The sequence below is a fragment of the Saccopteryx bilineata genome, chromosome 1, assembly GCF_036850765.1.
Source record: "Saccopteryx bilineata isolate mSacBil1 chromosome 1, mSacBil1_pri_phased_curated, whole genome shotgun sequence".
NCBI classification, from domain to species: domain Eukaryota; kingdom Metazoa; phylum Chordata; class Mammalia; order Chiroptera; family Emballonuridae; genus Saccopteryx; species Saccopteryx bilineata.
Window position 1 is genome coordinate 343,131,687 of NC_089490.1, and position 17,074 is coordinate 343,148,760.

The 17,074-nt window shown below is 37.2% G+C and overlaps 1 protein-coding gene across 3 annotated transcripts in view; it reads left to right on the top strand.

Annotated features, from left to right (window-relative positions):
- Nucleotides 1-17,074, top strand: part of RSF1 (remodeling and spacing factor 1) — a 187,945-nt gene that overhangs the window by 58,061 nt on the left and 112,810 nt on the right. For all 3 annotated transcript variants that reach the window (XM_066249494.1, XM_066249483.1, XM_066249500.1), the window contains exon 2: nt 8,359-8,450. In XM_066249494.1, the coding sequence (XP_066105591.1) occupies nt 8,359-8,450 (92 nt within the window). The remainder of the gene's footprint in view (nt 1-8,358; nt 8,451-17,074) is intronic.

Consider the following 17,074-nt stretch of genomic DNA (forward strand, 5'->3'; position numbering starts at 1 on the left):
CATCCTGAAAATCAAGTAGAAGTAACCCTTTGTAAAATACATTTACATTTATAAGGCAAATCTCCATTTGTAGAGGTATTTCCCTTACTATACCTGAAAGAGGGGATGACCCTATCTCTGCAAAGTCTTATCAATACATAAATCACAACTTAAATCTTCATAACAACCTTTTCTTGTTTACCATGCTTTTCCAGGTAGCCTCCCTTAACTGACTCCATTGCCCTCAATGTCTTTTGCTGTCAGCTGAAGATGGTATTTAAAGGTGGTGGCTTTAGCCATTTTGGCAAGTTACTCCCATTTTCATGGGTTTCCCATGTATGCATGAGGTATACATGTTATTAAACTTGTGCTTTTTTCTCTCCTGTTAATGTGTCTTTTATTACAAGGATGTTCCAACCAAGAACCCAAAAGAGTAGAAAGGAAATTATTTTTCCTCCCCTACAGAGCATTAGTTTTAAGCCATTTCTTTGCTTGTCATAAAACTTTAGGATGATTGAGTAAATGAACTCTTTGAAGATAAGGTATATAAATACATAACAGTTATTTTAAGAATCAAGTGGTTTGTGGACCCAGTCTCATTAGTGCTAAAACTGTACATTGTAAACTGTACATTGCATTGTTACATCCTAACATTGTAAAAACTAGGCAGTAAGTAAAAGCTTATTGTAAGGTTATCTTCCAATCACTGTATCTAAAATCAATGCTCTTTTATCAATGGCCTACATAAAATCAACTGGTTTTGTGACTTGAAGTATATCTCGCTTATAAACATTGAGGAAGTTTAAATAAGAGACTTTATTGAGAAATGAGAAGGATTAGGTTATAGCCCTGGCCGGGTGGCTCAGTGGTTTAGTGTCGGCCCAGTGTGTGGATGTCCCGGGTTCAATTCCCGGTCAGGGTGCACAGGAGAAGCACTCATCTGCTTCTCCCCCCTCCCCCTTTTCTCTCTCATCCTCCCCTCCCGCAGCCAAGGCTCGATTACAGCGAGTTGGCCCGGGCACTGAGAATGGCTCCATGGCCTCTGCCTCAGGTGCTAAAAAATGGTTTCTGTTCCAGGGGATTAAGGACCCCAGGTGGGCAGAGTGTCACCCCCTAGTGGGCTTGCCGGGTTGATCTTGGTTGGTGCATGTGAGAGTCTGCCTCTGCCTCCCTTCTCATTAAATTTAAAAAAAGGAAAAGAAGAATTAAGTCATTTATTAGCTGTGGTAAATTTCTACTGTTTAAAAACAAGGCTAAAATTGCAGAAGTAGCAGCATTCTTAAGGTTTGGTGCTAGAAGGATGCTTAAAAAATGTCGGAATACAGAACATCTTTGGGTGATTTAGATCAGTAATTCAGTCTGGTATTCCACCTCTTCTGCCTCATACCTACATCATTTGCCAGGCTCTTCATGAATTCACACAGCCCCGATTTTTTCTTCTGCTTCAGAATCTTTCACCTGCTGAGGCCTCAGGAAACAGGTCTGTTAAAGGTTATATATCAAATTTACCATGTGAAAAAGTGAAGATCTTGGTTCAGCTGGGATAAAACCTATGTTTTTCAGAATGACATGAAGTTGGTAAATAATTTTTTAGAAGGATGTTAATAATTACCTAATGTTCTGGAAATGAGATCATTTAGGAAATGTTTCAGGTGGTAAGTGAATTCGTAGACTCTCTGTATTTTAGGAAATGATTATGTGTTTTAAGAATGTGATTGATAATTCAGCTACAGTGTCCAAAACCATAGCTACTTGCTGTATGTGGCTATTTAAATCTATATTAATTAAAAATAAATAAGTTTAGTTCCTCAGTTTTATTAGCTACATGTTATGTGCTCAGTAGTCACATGTAGTAAGTACTAAAATGGCTACTGTGTTGGGATAGAATATTTCCATTATTATAGGATGGTCTATTGGGTATACAGCATTGTTTTTATAGAGTACAGTCAGCCCTGCATATCCATAGGTTCTGCATCTGGGGATTCAATCAACTGCTGATCAAAAATATTTTTTTTTTTTATTTTTTACAGAGACAGAGAGTCAGAGAGAGGGATAGATAGGGACAGACAGACAGGAATGGAGAGAGATGAGAAGCATCAATCACCAGTTTTTCGTTGCAACACCTTAGTTGTTCATTGATTGCTTTCTCATATGTGGCTTGACTGTGGGCCTTCAGCAGACCGAGTAACCCCTTGCTGGAGCCAGCGACCTTGGGTCCAAGCTGGTGAGCTCTGCTCAAACCAGATGAGCCTGCACTCAAGCTGGCAGCCTCGGGGTCTCAAACCTGGATCCTCCGCATCCCAGTCCGACACACTATCCACTGTGCCACAGCCTGGTCAGGCTGATCAAAAATATTTTTAAAAATGTTACATTGTTTCTGACTGTACTATATAATTAGACTTACAGTGGTTGGGTCTGTACTGAACATGTACAGACTTTTTGTTGTCGTTATTCAGTAAACAATACTTATAGCGTTTACATTGGATTAGGTATTGTAAGTGATCTAAAGATGACTTAAAGTATAGGGAAGAGTATGCATGGGTTATATGCAAATATGCCACTTTATATAAGGGACTTTTAACATCTGTGGATTTTGGTATCCAGGGTGTCCTGGACTCAATCCCTGGTGGATATCGAGGAATGACCATACAAAGTATGGGAATTTTAATATTTTCAATTTAACTATATAATGTTGATTAATTTTTCTGTTGACATTTTTGCCCATTGTTGATTGACAGAATATTGAGAGTACTAGTAGTGTCTATAAAGGTTATCAGCTTGCCAGTTCTATTTGTAACAAGTATAATTAAATTGAATTTTAACTAGATTTATTATGGTAATTATTTCACAGTATATGCAAATATTGAATTACTATGTGTACACCTGAAACTAATATAATGTTACATATTAATTACACCTCAAAAATATTTAAGTAAATTGTTACTAAATTGTGGATTATAAATTTTAGTTTTAAATAGTCTAACTGTATGATCCAGTACAGTAGCCACCTAGCCATATATGACTCTTGATTCCTTGAAATATGGCTAGTGTGACCCGAGATGTGCTCTAGGTGTAAAATACACAATGTCTTTAAGCTTAGTATATAAAAAAAGCATGTGTGAAAGGGGGCCAAAGGTACAAATTCACAGTTATAAATAAGTCCTGGTGATTAAATACATAGAACGGTGATGATAGTTATTATTATATTGCGTATTTGAAAGTTGCTAAGAGAATAGAGCTTAAAAGCTCTCATCACAAGAAAAATAAATTTTGTAACTATGTAAGGTGATGTGTTAACTAGTGATTATTTTATGACTTACTATGGTGATCATTTCATAATGATTTTGCACACCTGAAACTAATATAATGTTATATATATACCTCAATTAAAATTGAGGTCAGTTATACCTCAATTAAAAATTTTTTTAAATCAAGTAAAAAATATAAAGTATCTGTGATTTTAAATATGGATATGTTGAAATGACATTGGAATACATAATATTAAATAAAGTACATTGTTAAAATTAATTTTGGCCTGCCAAGGCGATGGTGCAGTGGATAGAGTGTCAGCGTAGGACACTGAGGACCCAGGGTTCTAAACTCCAAGGTCGCTGGCTTGAGTGTGGGATCACAGACATTACCCCATGGTCACTGGCTTGAGCCCAAAGGTTGTTTGCTTGAAGTCCAAGGTTGCTGGTTTGAACAGGAGGTTACTGGCTCGGCTGAAGTCTCCCCCGGTCAAGGCACATATGAGAAAACAATCAATGAACAACTAAGGTGCAACAACTATGAGTTGATGGTTCTCATCTCTTCCTTTCCTGTCTGTCCCTGTCTGTCTCTTCTCTCTCTCTCTGGCTTAAAAAAAAATTAATTTTGACTTCTTTTACATTTTTGTTTTTGGAGAGATAGAGACAGAGATAGGGAGAGAGATGAGAAGCATCAACTTGTTGCTGAACTTCAGTTCATTGATTGCTTTCTCATATGTGCCTTGATTGGAGGCTTCAGCTGAGCCAGTGACCCCTTGCTCAAAGCCAGTAACCATGGGCTTCAAGCCAACAACCTTTGGGCTCAAGCCAGTGACTGTAAGGCCATGTCTATGATCCCACACTCAAGGCCGGTGTGCCCTTAGTGTTTTGAACCTGGGTCTTCAGTGTCCCAGGCTGATGCTCTATCCACTGCGCCACTGCCTTGTCAGGTGGTGATCTCTTTTACTTTTGAGTGAACTGCTAGAAAATTTGAAGTCATGTGACTCATCTTATTTTCTATTGGACAGTGCTTTGCAGGATCCAGTGCTTTTTTTTAAGTGAGAGGAGAGGAGATAGAGAGACTCCCGCATGTGCCTCAACTGGGAGCTACTCAGCAAGACCCGTCTTGGGGTCTGGGGCCGATGCATCAATCAAATGAGCTATCCACAGCGCATAGGGCTGACGCTTGAACTAATTGAGCCTCTGGCAGCAGGAGGGGAAGAGAGAGAAAAGGGGGAGAGGGAGGGTGAGATTAGCAGATGGTCGATTCCCATGTGTGCCCTGACTGATTTTCATGTGTGCCCTGCCCGGGGGATCAAACCTGGGACTTCCACCTGCTGGACCCATGCTTCATTCACTGAGCCAACCACCAAGAACCAAGGCAGAAAAGTAGAGTATTATCTATTTCTTCATGCCAAATCAACAGTGACTACACTTGTAAAGTGAGACGAAAAACATTTTTTTATATATTATTTTGACCTTGTATTTTTAAAAATAGTTGCAATTGTATTAAAAAATTTTTTGTGACTTCATATATCTGTATGATGTGGAGGACATGCATAAACAATGCAAAGGTTTCAGCCAGCTTCTAAATGAGTGATAACAGACAGTATTAACATTGTGGGCATTCCAGGGATAAAACTGTTGCTGGAATCATTGAAAATTCTCAGAGACTTTGGGGATTTTTATTTATCAGAAATTGAAAGGTTAATATATTTCAGGTGGGCAGAAAACAGTAAGCTGGAGGACTTGACTGAGGCCCAGATAGGGAGTGGATTCGGTATGCTTAGTGACTAGTGAACAGGCCAGAATGATTTGAATCACGATTTCAGTGTAGAAACGAGAGAGAAGGATTGGAATGTTAAGTTGACACTGAATATTGGGACTCTGAGGCTATGGAAAGAAATTGGGATGAGTTTATATGTAGGTATTTAGGGGGGCATAAGAGATATTTATGGACTGGGAAGTAACATTAAAGCAGTATTTTTAGAGGATTGGTTTGGTTATAGGAGATTATCCGTAGCTATTTTTGTGAAGGGAGAAGGTACAGTAATATCCTAGAGAAATTGGGGGAAATAAGGGACAGGTTTAAAATGTCAGAAGGCAGAATCATTAAGACTTAACTGTTTGGGGAAAAGTGAAACCGAAAAATTGAAACTGACTTTGGTTCCCTAAATATCAATAACAAAAATAAAAATAAAAGTGTTTAGCTGTCTATAATGCTTGGCAGTTTTGAAACTGTAAGATAGCCAATGAAGTCCTTTATTACTCATCTCAAATTCCTCATCTAGGGAGTGTTTAAAGAATTTGTCTAGAATCCCAGTCTCCTTGTGTTAAGTCAGAGGTCCCCAAACTTTTTACACAGGGGGCCAGTTCACTGTCCCTCAGACCGTTGGAGGGCTGGACTATAAAAAAAACTATGAACAAATCCCTATGCACACTGCACATACCTTATTTTAAAGTAAAAAAACAAAGCAGAAACAAATACAATATTTAAAATAAAGAACAAGTAAATTTAAATCAACAAACTGACCAGTATTTTAATGGGAACCATGCTCCTTTCACTGACCACCAATGAAAGAGGTGCTCCTTCTGGAAGTGCGGGGAGGGCTGGATAAATGGCCTTAGGGGGCCGTAGTTTGGGGACCCCTGTGTTAAGTGGTGGAGCCAGAATTGAGCCCCCAAGTCTTTTTCTTTCTAATGTATTATCTTTGGCATCTATTTCATTCCCTAGGTCAATGCCTCAGGTTTTCTCCTCTCTTTATCACTTTGCACAACCCAGTCAATCACTAATTGTTTCCTAAACATTTCTCATATCTGCCCACTTCTTTCTGAACCACGTCTACCTTAGTTCAGGTGATTTTAATTTATCTGGATTGATATTTTCCTGAATTTATAGCTAATCTCTGCCCTGTACCTCACTTCCTAAAACAAACAAGCAAATAAAAGCAATGTTTTCCTAAAATGCGATCAAGGTCTTTCTAAATCACAGAGCACGCTATTGCCTAAATTTCTAACTAAAATGTAAATGTCTTAGCCTGGCTTTAAGGCTGTTAATGATCGTGCCCTTGTTCTGTGCTCATACCTCCAGTTCATGATCACTTTGTTTTCCAGCTTTTTTGCATCTGCAGTTAATTCTGTAAGCTGTGTCCTTCCCTCCCCACCCCACCACACCCCCTCTTTCTTCACTCTACCCTAAATCTTATATTTCAGGCCTTGGTTTAGTTTAATTGTTTACTTGTTTATAACCACCCTTCCCAGCTTCTCCCCTTACTGCCAACTCACCCATGGTCCTACCCCCATAAGAAGACTAACTTTAAGTAGGCTCATTAAGTGTAGTGACTATTTCTTGCTTACTAATAATGGACCCACAAACATTTGTTGAATGGCTGAATGTTTTTATACAATACTTAAAGGTCATTTCAAGTTGGAAGTAGCTTTACTGGAGAATAAAGAATCTGAAAAAGTACTGGTAACTGAAAAAATTTGGTCCATCATTTCCTAAACTGTACTTCAGAGCTTGTAGCCTGCAAGATATTGTGTGTTGCACAAAAAAGGTCCTATGAACAAAATACATTAGGAAGTGCTGAATATCAAGTGTCTTGATATTCACATTGCACACAGGAATAATCAGTAAAAGCTTTAAGAAGTCTTGTGGTCAGAAAACATTTTTTTTAATCTAGCATTTTCCTTAAAATATTTGATTATGGAACCACTGTAGAGAGTACACTTGTAATTTCTCTTAGGTTACTAATGTTATTTGGGAAATGCTAAACTTGACTGGTGTGTGTGTGTGTGTCTGTGTGTGTGTGTGTGTGTGTGTCCTTCACTTCCCTTAGGTCTAATTAATATAATTAAACTATAATTAGTTTATGCCCGAGGGATATTTGGAGGAACTTCAGTTGTTTACAGTTAGAAGAGGGAATCTGAGGAAGAGACAGCAATCTTCAAATATTTGAAGTTTCCAATGGAAGAGGAATGAAATGTATAAGAGAATAAGAGCAAGAACCAGGGAAGAAGGCAGATGTTGATTATGTGTGAGGCCAACTTTCTGATAATTAGAACTTTGGGAGGTAAGTAAAATTTCTACTCCTGAAGGTTGTCAAGCATCCATCTATAAAGATGCTATAGATAAGGTTAGCATAATAGATAAGGAATAGGTTGGAAGAATAGTTTTCTGTAAAGTTTGAAAATTATGAAACTATTTTTGAGATATCTACTAACTTGAAATATATTTTCCTTGCTTGTGTAAATCTATGTAGGTTTAGAGTTTTCAGTGAATAAACCAAATACATGTTATGAGAAACGGTAGAAGTTTTAGGTGTATATAGTTAAGTACTTTTACTTGCAGGGTTTTTTTAATAGACTTTATTTTTTAGAGCAGTTTTAGATGTGCAGAAAAATTGAACCCAGAGATTTCCCATATGCCCTTTTCTCCCCCCCACAACTCCCTCCACTGTTCCCATCCTGTACCCCAGTGGTACATTTGTTAAAACTGATGAACCGCCTGACCAGGCGGTGGCGCAGTGGATAGAGCGTCGGACTGGGATGTGGAGGACCCAGGTTCGAGACCCCAAGGTCGCCAACTTGAGCGTGGGCTCATCAGGTTTGAGCAAAAGCCCACCAGCTTGAACCCAAGGCCGCTGGCTCCAGCAAGGGGTTACTCGGTCTGCTGAAGGCCCATGGTCAAGGCACATATGAGAAAGCAATCAATGAACAACTAAGGTGTTGCAACACGCAATGAAAAACTAATGATTGATGCTTCTCATCTCTCTCCGTTCCTGTCTGTTCCTGTCTATCCCTCTCTCTGACTCACTCTCTGTCTCTGTAAAAAACAAAACAAAACAAAAAAACTAATGACCCTACATGACACATCAGGATCACCCCAAAGTCCATAGTTTACATGAGGGTTTACTCTTGCTTGATGATTCTTTAAAGAAAATGTGAGTATACCTACTTCTCTGTTGGTTGTTTCTTGCCCTAGTTTAGTCTTTTCTGAATCAAAATTCTAAAAGGTAGTTAAAATCAACATCTTTTGAAAAATTATTCAGTGTGGGGGAAAGTTCTTTTTCAGTAATTTAAATGTCTATAAATTTTTAATTTTGCTAACAGTATTTTTTTTCTTCCTTTTAAGTACCAAAAGAATTGGTAGAGCTTCATTTGAAGTTGATGAGGAAGATTGGCAAATCTGTTACAGCAGACAGATGGGAGAAGTATTTGATCAAGGTAAATATTTGTAAATTGCCTCCTCTTCACTGAAATATTAATCTACCTAGCATAAGTTTGTTTCATAAGAAACTTAACTCTTAAAATAGTCTATTAGAAGTTGCAAAGAATGACTTAGACCAGGGGTCAGGAACCTTTTTGGCTGAGAGAGCCATGAACACCACATATTTTAAAATGTAATTCCGTGACAGCCATACAATGACCCATGTATGTTATGCATTATCCAATAAAAATTTGGTGTTGTCTGGGAGAACAGCTGTGATTGGCTCCAGCCACCCGCAACAATGAACATGACTGGTAGGAAATGAATGGATTGTAATACATGAGACTGTTTTATATTTTTAACATTATTATTTTTTTATTAAAGATTTGTCTGCGAGCCAGATGCAGCCATCAAAAGAGCCACATCTGGCTCGTGAGCCATAGGTTCCTGACCCCTGACTTAGACATTCCCATGATTACTATTAGTATGTGATTCTTTTTCGCTGCTACTAAGCAATAGTCTTGAGTCCTAAAGTTAGATTTCAGAGATATTATTCTCTCTTTTGTGCCTAATACTGTGCTTAGGACTTTCACATCTGCTTCCATTTAATCCTTAAAATTATCCTGATCAATTCAAGTAAGATACAGATAAGACCCAAGAAAGTAATTTCCTTGAAATCAACACAGTATGCATAGTCAGAGCCAGAATTTGTTGCTTCCTCAAAAGGGAAAATGTCCAAAGGACTTTAGGTCAGTATGAGAGACTTCTTAGTTACCTACAAGGCCAATTCTATCCTTAATGAGAACAACTTAGGTAATCAGAAAACAGTGTGTTTAGGAAAAATCCTATTAAAGGCAAGACCATTTAGAAAAAATTACCTTGACTTGCATCTAAACTTTTAAGAACCACACAGTTTTTGGAAGGTTAAGCTGATGTATATACCTACTTTCATGATGTCTTCTGTGAGTGTTTTGAATTCTGTAACATACCAGAATATTAGGTTATATTTTTAGGTGATTAAAAGTCCATGTAATCTTCTTGTCTTCTTGTGTGTGTATGTATGCATACACACACATTATTTTCATATCTGGTTTTATTTATTTTTTATATGGGAATATATATGATTATAGAGTGCTATGAAAAAAGGAAACAGGTTGCTTATTTTTATTATAAAAGTCACATGTGCTGTTCCAATTATCTTTGCTGTATAACACACCACTCCAAATTAAGTTACATAAAACAATAATCATTTTAGTCAGCTCACTGATTCTTTGGGTCAGGAATTTGGAAAGGTCACTTTCACTACACTGTTGATTGAAGCAACCAAAATTCTCCTTAGATTCAATGAGAGGAAATACCCCAAACTCTCAAAGATGGTTGCATCTTTTGAAAAACTCAATGTATCTATATTTTTAAAGTTTAGTGCTATGGGATTTTCTAAAACCCTGGTTAACTAGTGTTTAAATATCTGAAATATGTTAAACTTTGAATGATAGTTGAGCAAGATTTTAGCTATTCAAAGTGCTTTTTAAAATACCAGTGAAGTTGCTGTTTTGCCTTTAACAAAATACTTATTAATGATTAGGAATCAAGGTCCCGGATCTTAAAAAGTGGTGGTAGAATATCAGGACACAGATTTTAACATATGTTTAAAGCGTACAGCCCTTTGTAAATAGATCTTTTTATTAAAGTAGATCTGTTTGCTTCCATTTTCTTAGAACTAAGGTAGAAAATATTTTGTATACAAATTCCAGCTCTACTGTTAACGAACCTCAGAACCATGGATAATTTGCTTTGCCCCTTGTGTCTTAGTTTCTTTGTAAAATGTGAGATATGGATGAGATGATTTTGTAAATCCCTTCTGTTTTATGGTTGTAACCAAACATTCTGGTTCTTTTCTTTCTTTTTTTTTAATTGCGATATAATTACATAACAAAATTTGCTCTTTGACTGTGTACAATCCTTTTGCTTCTTAAAAAATATAGTGCTCACAAAAATTAGGTGATATTTCAAAATAAATATGAAGCTATAAAATATCCCCTAATTTTGTGAGCAGTTATATATTCACAAGTTTGGACAGTCATCACTACCTAACCCAGAATATTTTTATTACTCCAGAAAGAAACTCCAAAGTCATTAGTAATTGCTCTCCCTTCCCTGAGTCCTTAGCAACCACTAATCTATTTTTGACTATGGATTTGCCTCTTTCAGATGTTTTATATAAACAGAATCGTAATATGTGCCCCTTGTGTCTGGCTTCTTTCAGTGAGCACGCTTTCAGGGTTTATTTGTGTTGTAGCATGTATCAGAATTTTGTTTCTTTTTATGCCTGAATAATATTCCACTGTATGCATGGATAATACCATATTTATTTATCCACTTAACAGTTAATGATATTTGGCTTGTTTCCATCTTTTAGCTATTGTGAATAGTATTGCTGTGAACATTTATGTACAGGTGTTTGGGTAGGCATGTGGTTTCGTTTCTTTTGAGCATGTAGCTAGAGTTTGTTTAACTTTTTTGAGAAACTGCCAGACTGTTTTTCAAAGCAGCTGCAACATTTTAAATTTCCATTAGGAATATATGAGAATTCCAACTTATCCACATCCCTCCTCATCAGCATTTATTATGGGTTACTAATTGATTTATTTTAACCATGTTGGTGGGTGTGAAGTGTTATCTAATTGTGGTTTTGATTTGCATTTCCCTTACGAGCATTTTTTTCCATGTGCTTTTTAGCTGTTGTAAATCTTTGGAAAAATATTCTCTTTTTCATTATTTATTGGTTGGGATTTTTGGTTATTGAGTTTTGAGAGTTTTTAAAAAATGTATTCTGGACCCTTGAATGTATACTAGATTCTTAACAGATATATGATTTGGAAGCAATTTTTCCCATTTTCTGAGTTGTCTCTTTACTTTCTATGTAATATCCTTTGATTCATGAAAGTTTTAATTTTGATGAAGTCCAATTTATTTTTCCTTTTGTGGGTAGTGCTTTGGCATCATATATAAGAAAACATTGCTCAACCCAAGATCATGAAGATTTAATCCTCTATTTTTTTCTAAGAGTTTTGCAGTTTTAGCTCTTACATTGAGATCTATGATGCATTTTAAGTTAATTTTTGTTTATGTGTGAGGTTGTGGTCCAAATATATATATTCTTTTGCATGTGGTTATGCAGTTGTTCCATTGCCATTTGTTGGTAGGATTCTTCTCTCTTCCCCATTGTATTGCCTTGACATCTCTGTAGAAAGTCAGTTGACTATAAATATGAGGGTTTATTTCTGAAGTCTTGACCTGTGGTGGCGCAGTGGATAAAGCGTCGACCTGGAAATGCTGAGGTCGCCGGTTCAAAACCCTGGGCTTGCCTGGTCAAGGCACATATGGGAGTTGATGCTTCCAGCTCCTCCCCCCTGTCTCTCACTTCTCTCTCTGTCTCTGTCTCTCTCTCTCTCTGTCCTCTCTAAAATGAATAAATAAAATAAAAATTATTTCTGAAGTCTTTATTCTGTTGGCTTATACAGTGTGTCATTCTTTATGTTAGTACTCTGTTACCTTGATTACTGTAGCTTTGTGGCAAATTTTGAAATTGTTTGTCTTTTTCAAGTTTGTTTTTGTTATTTTGCATTACTTGCATTTCCTTATGCATTTGAGGATCAGTTTGTCAATTTTGGCAGAAATTCCAGCTTGGATTGGGGTAGAGATTATGTATAATCAGTAGATAAAGTTGGGGAATATTGGCTTCTTAACAAAAGGGAGTTTTCTGATGCATGAAAACAGGATGTCTTTTAAAATAGTTAGGTCTTTAATACCTTTCAGAAATGTTTGTAGTTTTCTGAGTCCAGTCATACACTTATTTTGTTCAATTAATTCCTTAATATTTTGTTGTTTTGGCGCTGTTGTTAATGGAATTTTCTTAATTCATTTTCAGATCATTCTAGCGTATAGAAATGCCACTTAATTTTGTATATTGATCTTATATCTTGCACTTTGCCAAACTCATCTATTTGTCCAAATGGTTTTTTTGTGTGTGGATTTTTAAGACTTTGTGTATACAAGATTATATCGTCTGCAAACCTATTTTTACTTCCCACTTTGCAAGCTGGATGTCCTCATTTCTTTTCTTGCATAATTTCCCTCACTAGCACCTTGGTATAATGTTGAATAGAAACGGTGAGAGCAGACATCCTGTCGTGTTCCTGATCCTAGAAGGGAATTTTTTAGTCTTTAGCATTTAGTGTGGTATTAGCCAGGGGTTTTCATAGACACATACACGTTATCAAAATTTTCTTTTCCTAGTTTATTGAGTATTTTTGTCATGATAGGTGTTGGATTTTGTCAGATGTTTTTATCTGCATCTATTGAGATAACCCTGTGGATTTTGTTTTTTATTATTATGGTATATTACATTGATTAATTTTTATATGTTGCAACTTTGCAGTCCTGCAATGAATCCTTCTTGGTCATGGGCCATAATCTTTTTTATATGTTGCCAGATTTGGTTTGTTGGTTTTTTTTGAGAAATATCATATGAGATATTTGTTTTCTTTTTCTGAGATGTCCTTGTCGGGTACTGGTGTCTGGGTAATAAAACTGGCCTCATAGAATGAGTTGAGAAATGTTTCCTCTTTTATTTTTTTGCAAGGGTTTATGAGGTATTAGTGTTAATTCATTAACCACTTATTACAGTTAAGCAGTGGGACACTGGCCAGGTAGCTACGTTGGTTAGTGCATTGTCCTGATATACCAAGGTTGCAGGTTCGATTCCCAGTCCGGGCACATACAAGAATCAACCAATAAATGAATGTGTATATGGAACAACAAATGGATGTTTCTGTCTTTCTCTCCCTTTGTCTCACAAAATCAATCAATAAATATAATTTTATTTATTTATTTTTTTGTGGCAGAGACAACAGGATAGATAGGGACAGACAGAAAGGGAGAGAGATGAGAAGCATCAATTTTTTGTTGCGGCACTTTGGTTGTTCGTTGATTGCTTTCTCATATGTGCCTTGATCCGGGGACTACAGTAGACTGAGTGACCCCTTGTTCAAGCCGGCAACCTCAGGGTCTCGAACCTGGGTCCTCCATGTCCCAGTCCGACACTCTATGCACTGTGCCACCACCTGGTCAGGCTAAATATAATTTTTTAAAAAGAAAAAAATTAATTTAGCAGTGAAGTCAAATGGGCTTGGGCTTTTCTTTTTTTTCTTTTGATTAAATTTATTGGGGTGACATTGGTTAATAAAAATTATATAGGTTCAAGTCTACAGTGCTATGATACATGACCTGTATATTGCATTGTGTGCCCATCACCCAAAATCAAATTTTCTTTCAACACCATATATTTGACTCTCTTTATCTTTTACTACCCCTCATCCCCTTCCCTCTAGTAACCATCAAACTGTTGTCTCTGTCTATGACTTACAATTTCATATACCACATATGGGTGAAATCATATGGTTTTTAGCTTTTTCTGACTCGTTTTGCTTAGCATGGTAATCTCAAGGTCATACATGTTGTCACAAATGGCAGTATTTCATCTTTTCTTATGGCTGAGTAGTAGTCTATAGTATGTATGTACCACACCTTCTTTATGCAGTCCTCTATCAAAGGACACTTCGGTGTCTTCAAGTCTTGGCTAGCATGAATAATGCTGCATTGAACATGGGTATCCATATATATATATATATATATATATTTATTTTTATTTTAATTTTTTTACAGAGTCAGAGAGAGGGATAGATAGGGACAGACAGATAGGAACGGAGAGAGATGAGAAGCATCAGTCATCAGTTTTTCGTTGCAACACCTTAGTTGTTCATTGATTGCTTTCTCATATGTGCCTTGACCGTGGGCCTTCAGCAGACCGAGTAACCCCTTGCTCGAGCCAGCGCCTTGGGTCCAAGCCAGTGACCTTGGGTCCGCATCCCAGTCCGACGCTCTATCCACTGCACCACCACATGGTCAGGCCATATATCTTTGTGAATAAATGTTTTGGAGTTGTTTCAGGTGCCCAGGAGAGGTATGCTGGGTTATATGGTAACTCTAGTCTTAATATTTTGAGGAACCTCCATACTGTTTTCCAAAGTGGCTATACTACTTTACATTCTCACCAGTAGTGAATGAGGTTTTCTTTTTCTCTAGAACCTCTCCAACACTTATTACCTGTATTGTTGATAATAGCTATTTTAACGGCTGTTGGGTAGAATCTCATTATGGTTTTGATTTGCATTTCCTTAATTGCTAGTGAAGTTGAGCATCTTTTCAGATATCTATTGGCCATTTGTAAGTCTTCTTGGGAGAAGTGTCTGTTCAGGTCCTCTGCCCACTTTTTCTTTTAAATGTTTATTTTATTGATTTTTAGAGAGAGAGGAAGGGAAAGAGAGAGAGAGAGAGACAGGAACATCAGTGTGTTCCTGTATGTATCCTGAACAAGGATTGAACTGGCAACTTCTGTGCTTGGGGACAACACTCCAACCAACCAAGCTATCTGGCCAGGGCCCTCTGCCCGTTATTTATTTATTTATTTATTATTCATTCATTCATCATTCATTCATTCATTCTTTCTTTTTGTCTATTTATTTTTTAGGTGAGAGGAGAGAAGATAGTGAGGCAGACTCCTGTATGTATGTGCCCCAACCAGGATCCACCTGTCAGCCCCATCTGGGGCTGATGCTCGATTACCAATCTATTTTTAGCATCTGAGGCTGACCCACTGGCTGCAGGAGGGGAAGAGGGAGAGAAGGGGGAGCGCAAAGAGGGGAGGAGCAGATGGTCGCCTTTTCTGTGTGCTCTGACTGGAGGATTGAACCTGAGACATCCATACACCAGACTGATGCTCTATCCACTGAGCCACTGGCCAGGGCCTTTTTTTTTTTTGAAAGATTTTATTTATTGATTTTTAAGGAGAGAGAAAAGGGGTAGGGGAGGAGCCAGAACCTCTTGAAATAATTTTATTTGCTGCTCTGTTTCTTTACTTCTCATTCACTCCTCAGTTCATTGATTTTTTTCCCCCCTTCTTTCTGCACCATTTCATTCCAAAATTTTTTTTAATAGTTCAAGGGTTTGAGCAGGTACTTATTGTTAAATTCAAATGATACTTTTTATTTCCTATCTTCTGTTTATCTGGTTGTTCTTTCCTTGAAACTTTCTCTTCTTTTGGCTTCTTTACTGCAATATTGATTCTCCTTCTACCCCTAGTAGTCTCTTTTACCAGATCTTCTTGTCTAAGCTCCTAAGTTTTGTACTGCAGAACTTTGTTCTAGACCCTCCTCTATTCTCATTTTGTATCTTCTTCCTGATGATCTTATCTATTCCTGTGACTTACTCTATATGCTAATGACTCATTTTTATTTTCAATCTTCTTAGTTCCAACACCAGTTTACTCAATTACGTATTAAAACATCTTTACTCCAGAGTGCGTCGATATTAGGGTAGAGACTAAACAATTGTAAAAATTACTCCAAATACAATGGCATATATATGAGAAATACATTTATATCGTTGTCATAACAATCTGACTGCTCTAGACTCTTGGGGCAGCTGTGTTCCATGAGATTATTTAGGGATCCAGATTCTTCTATCTCATTGTTTCACCCTAGGGCATTTTGCTTTTCTGTGTTGTGGAAAGTACTTCAGCTGCAGGACAGGGAAAGAAAAAAAAATCCAAGTAAGCAGCTTTCTTTTAAGAAAGGAGGCAGAAGTTGTACACATTACTTCTGTTCAGTTGGGAAGAGCACAGTCCCATGATCACACTGTGTAGAAGAGGTTAGAAAATAAGAACTCTTCCTGAGTGGTCATAAATTCAGGAAAGTGGGGAAGTTTGCAGATTTGAGTGGGACAACTGCAAAAGGTTTGGCTCCCCTCCCATTGGGAAGAGTATATATCCCCGTGTTGGTGAAGTCAGGCATGGCCATGTAACTTTGTTCAGTGAAATGCAAGGAAAAGAGATGTGGTAACACTTTCGGGCAGAAACTTTAAGAACAGTGCATATTCTCTATTCCCTTTGCTGTGATGCCTGTTAGTTTTTAGGTAATGTTACTCATTTTGGGAGGAAAAGGTTAGGTAGAAGATCCACTGCCAAACTGTCATTAACATATAATATAGCCCAGGAATAAACTTTTGTTGCTGTAAATGTAGGGGTTGGCAAACTATTTCTTAGAGAGTTAGATATTAAATATTTTAGGGTAGTGGTTCTTATAGCCTCTCACTGCTACAGACAATTTCTAAGTGAATGAATAATTCTGGTGTTCCAATCAACTTTGTTTATAAAACTAAGCATTCAGTCTGTGGGTAATAGTTTACTAACAAATACTGTAATCCATAGAGATTTGGGAATTCGTTACTGCAGCATAACCTGGAGTGCCCTGACTGATACCATTTGTTAAATAGCATCAACACCCCAACTTACTTTCCCAAATCAAAAACTTCAAATATCATTCTTTTTTTAAAAATTGATTTGAGAGCTTATGTGCACAAGAGAGATATTGATTTGTTGTTCCACTTATTTATTCATTCATTGGTTGACTTTTTATGTGCCCTGACCAGGGATTGAACCCACAACTTTGGGATATTGAGATGACGCTCTAACCAACTGAGCTACCTAGCCAGGGTCAAAAATCAATCTTGAGCCAGACCA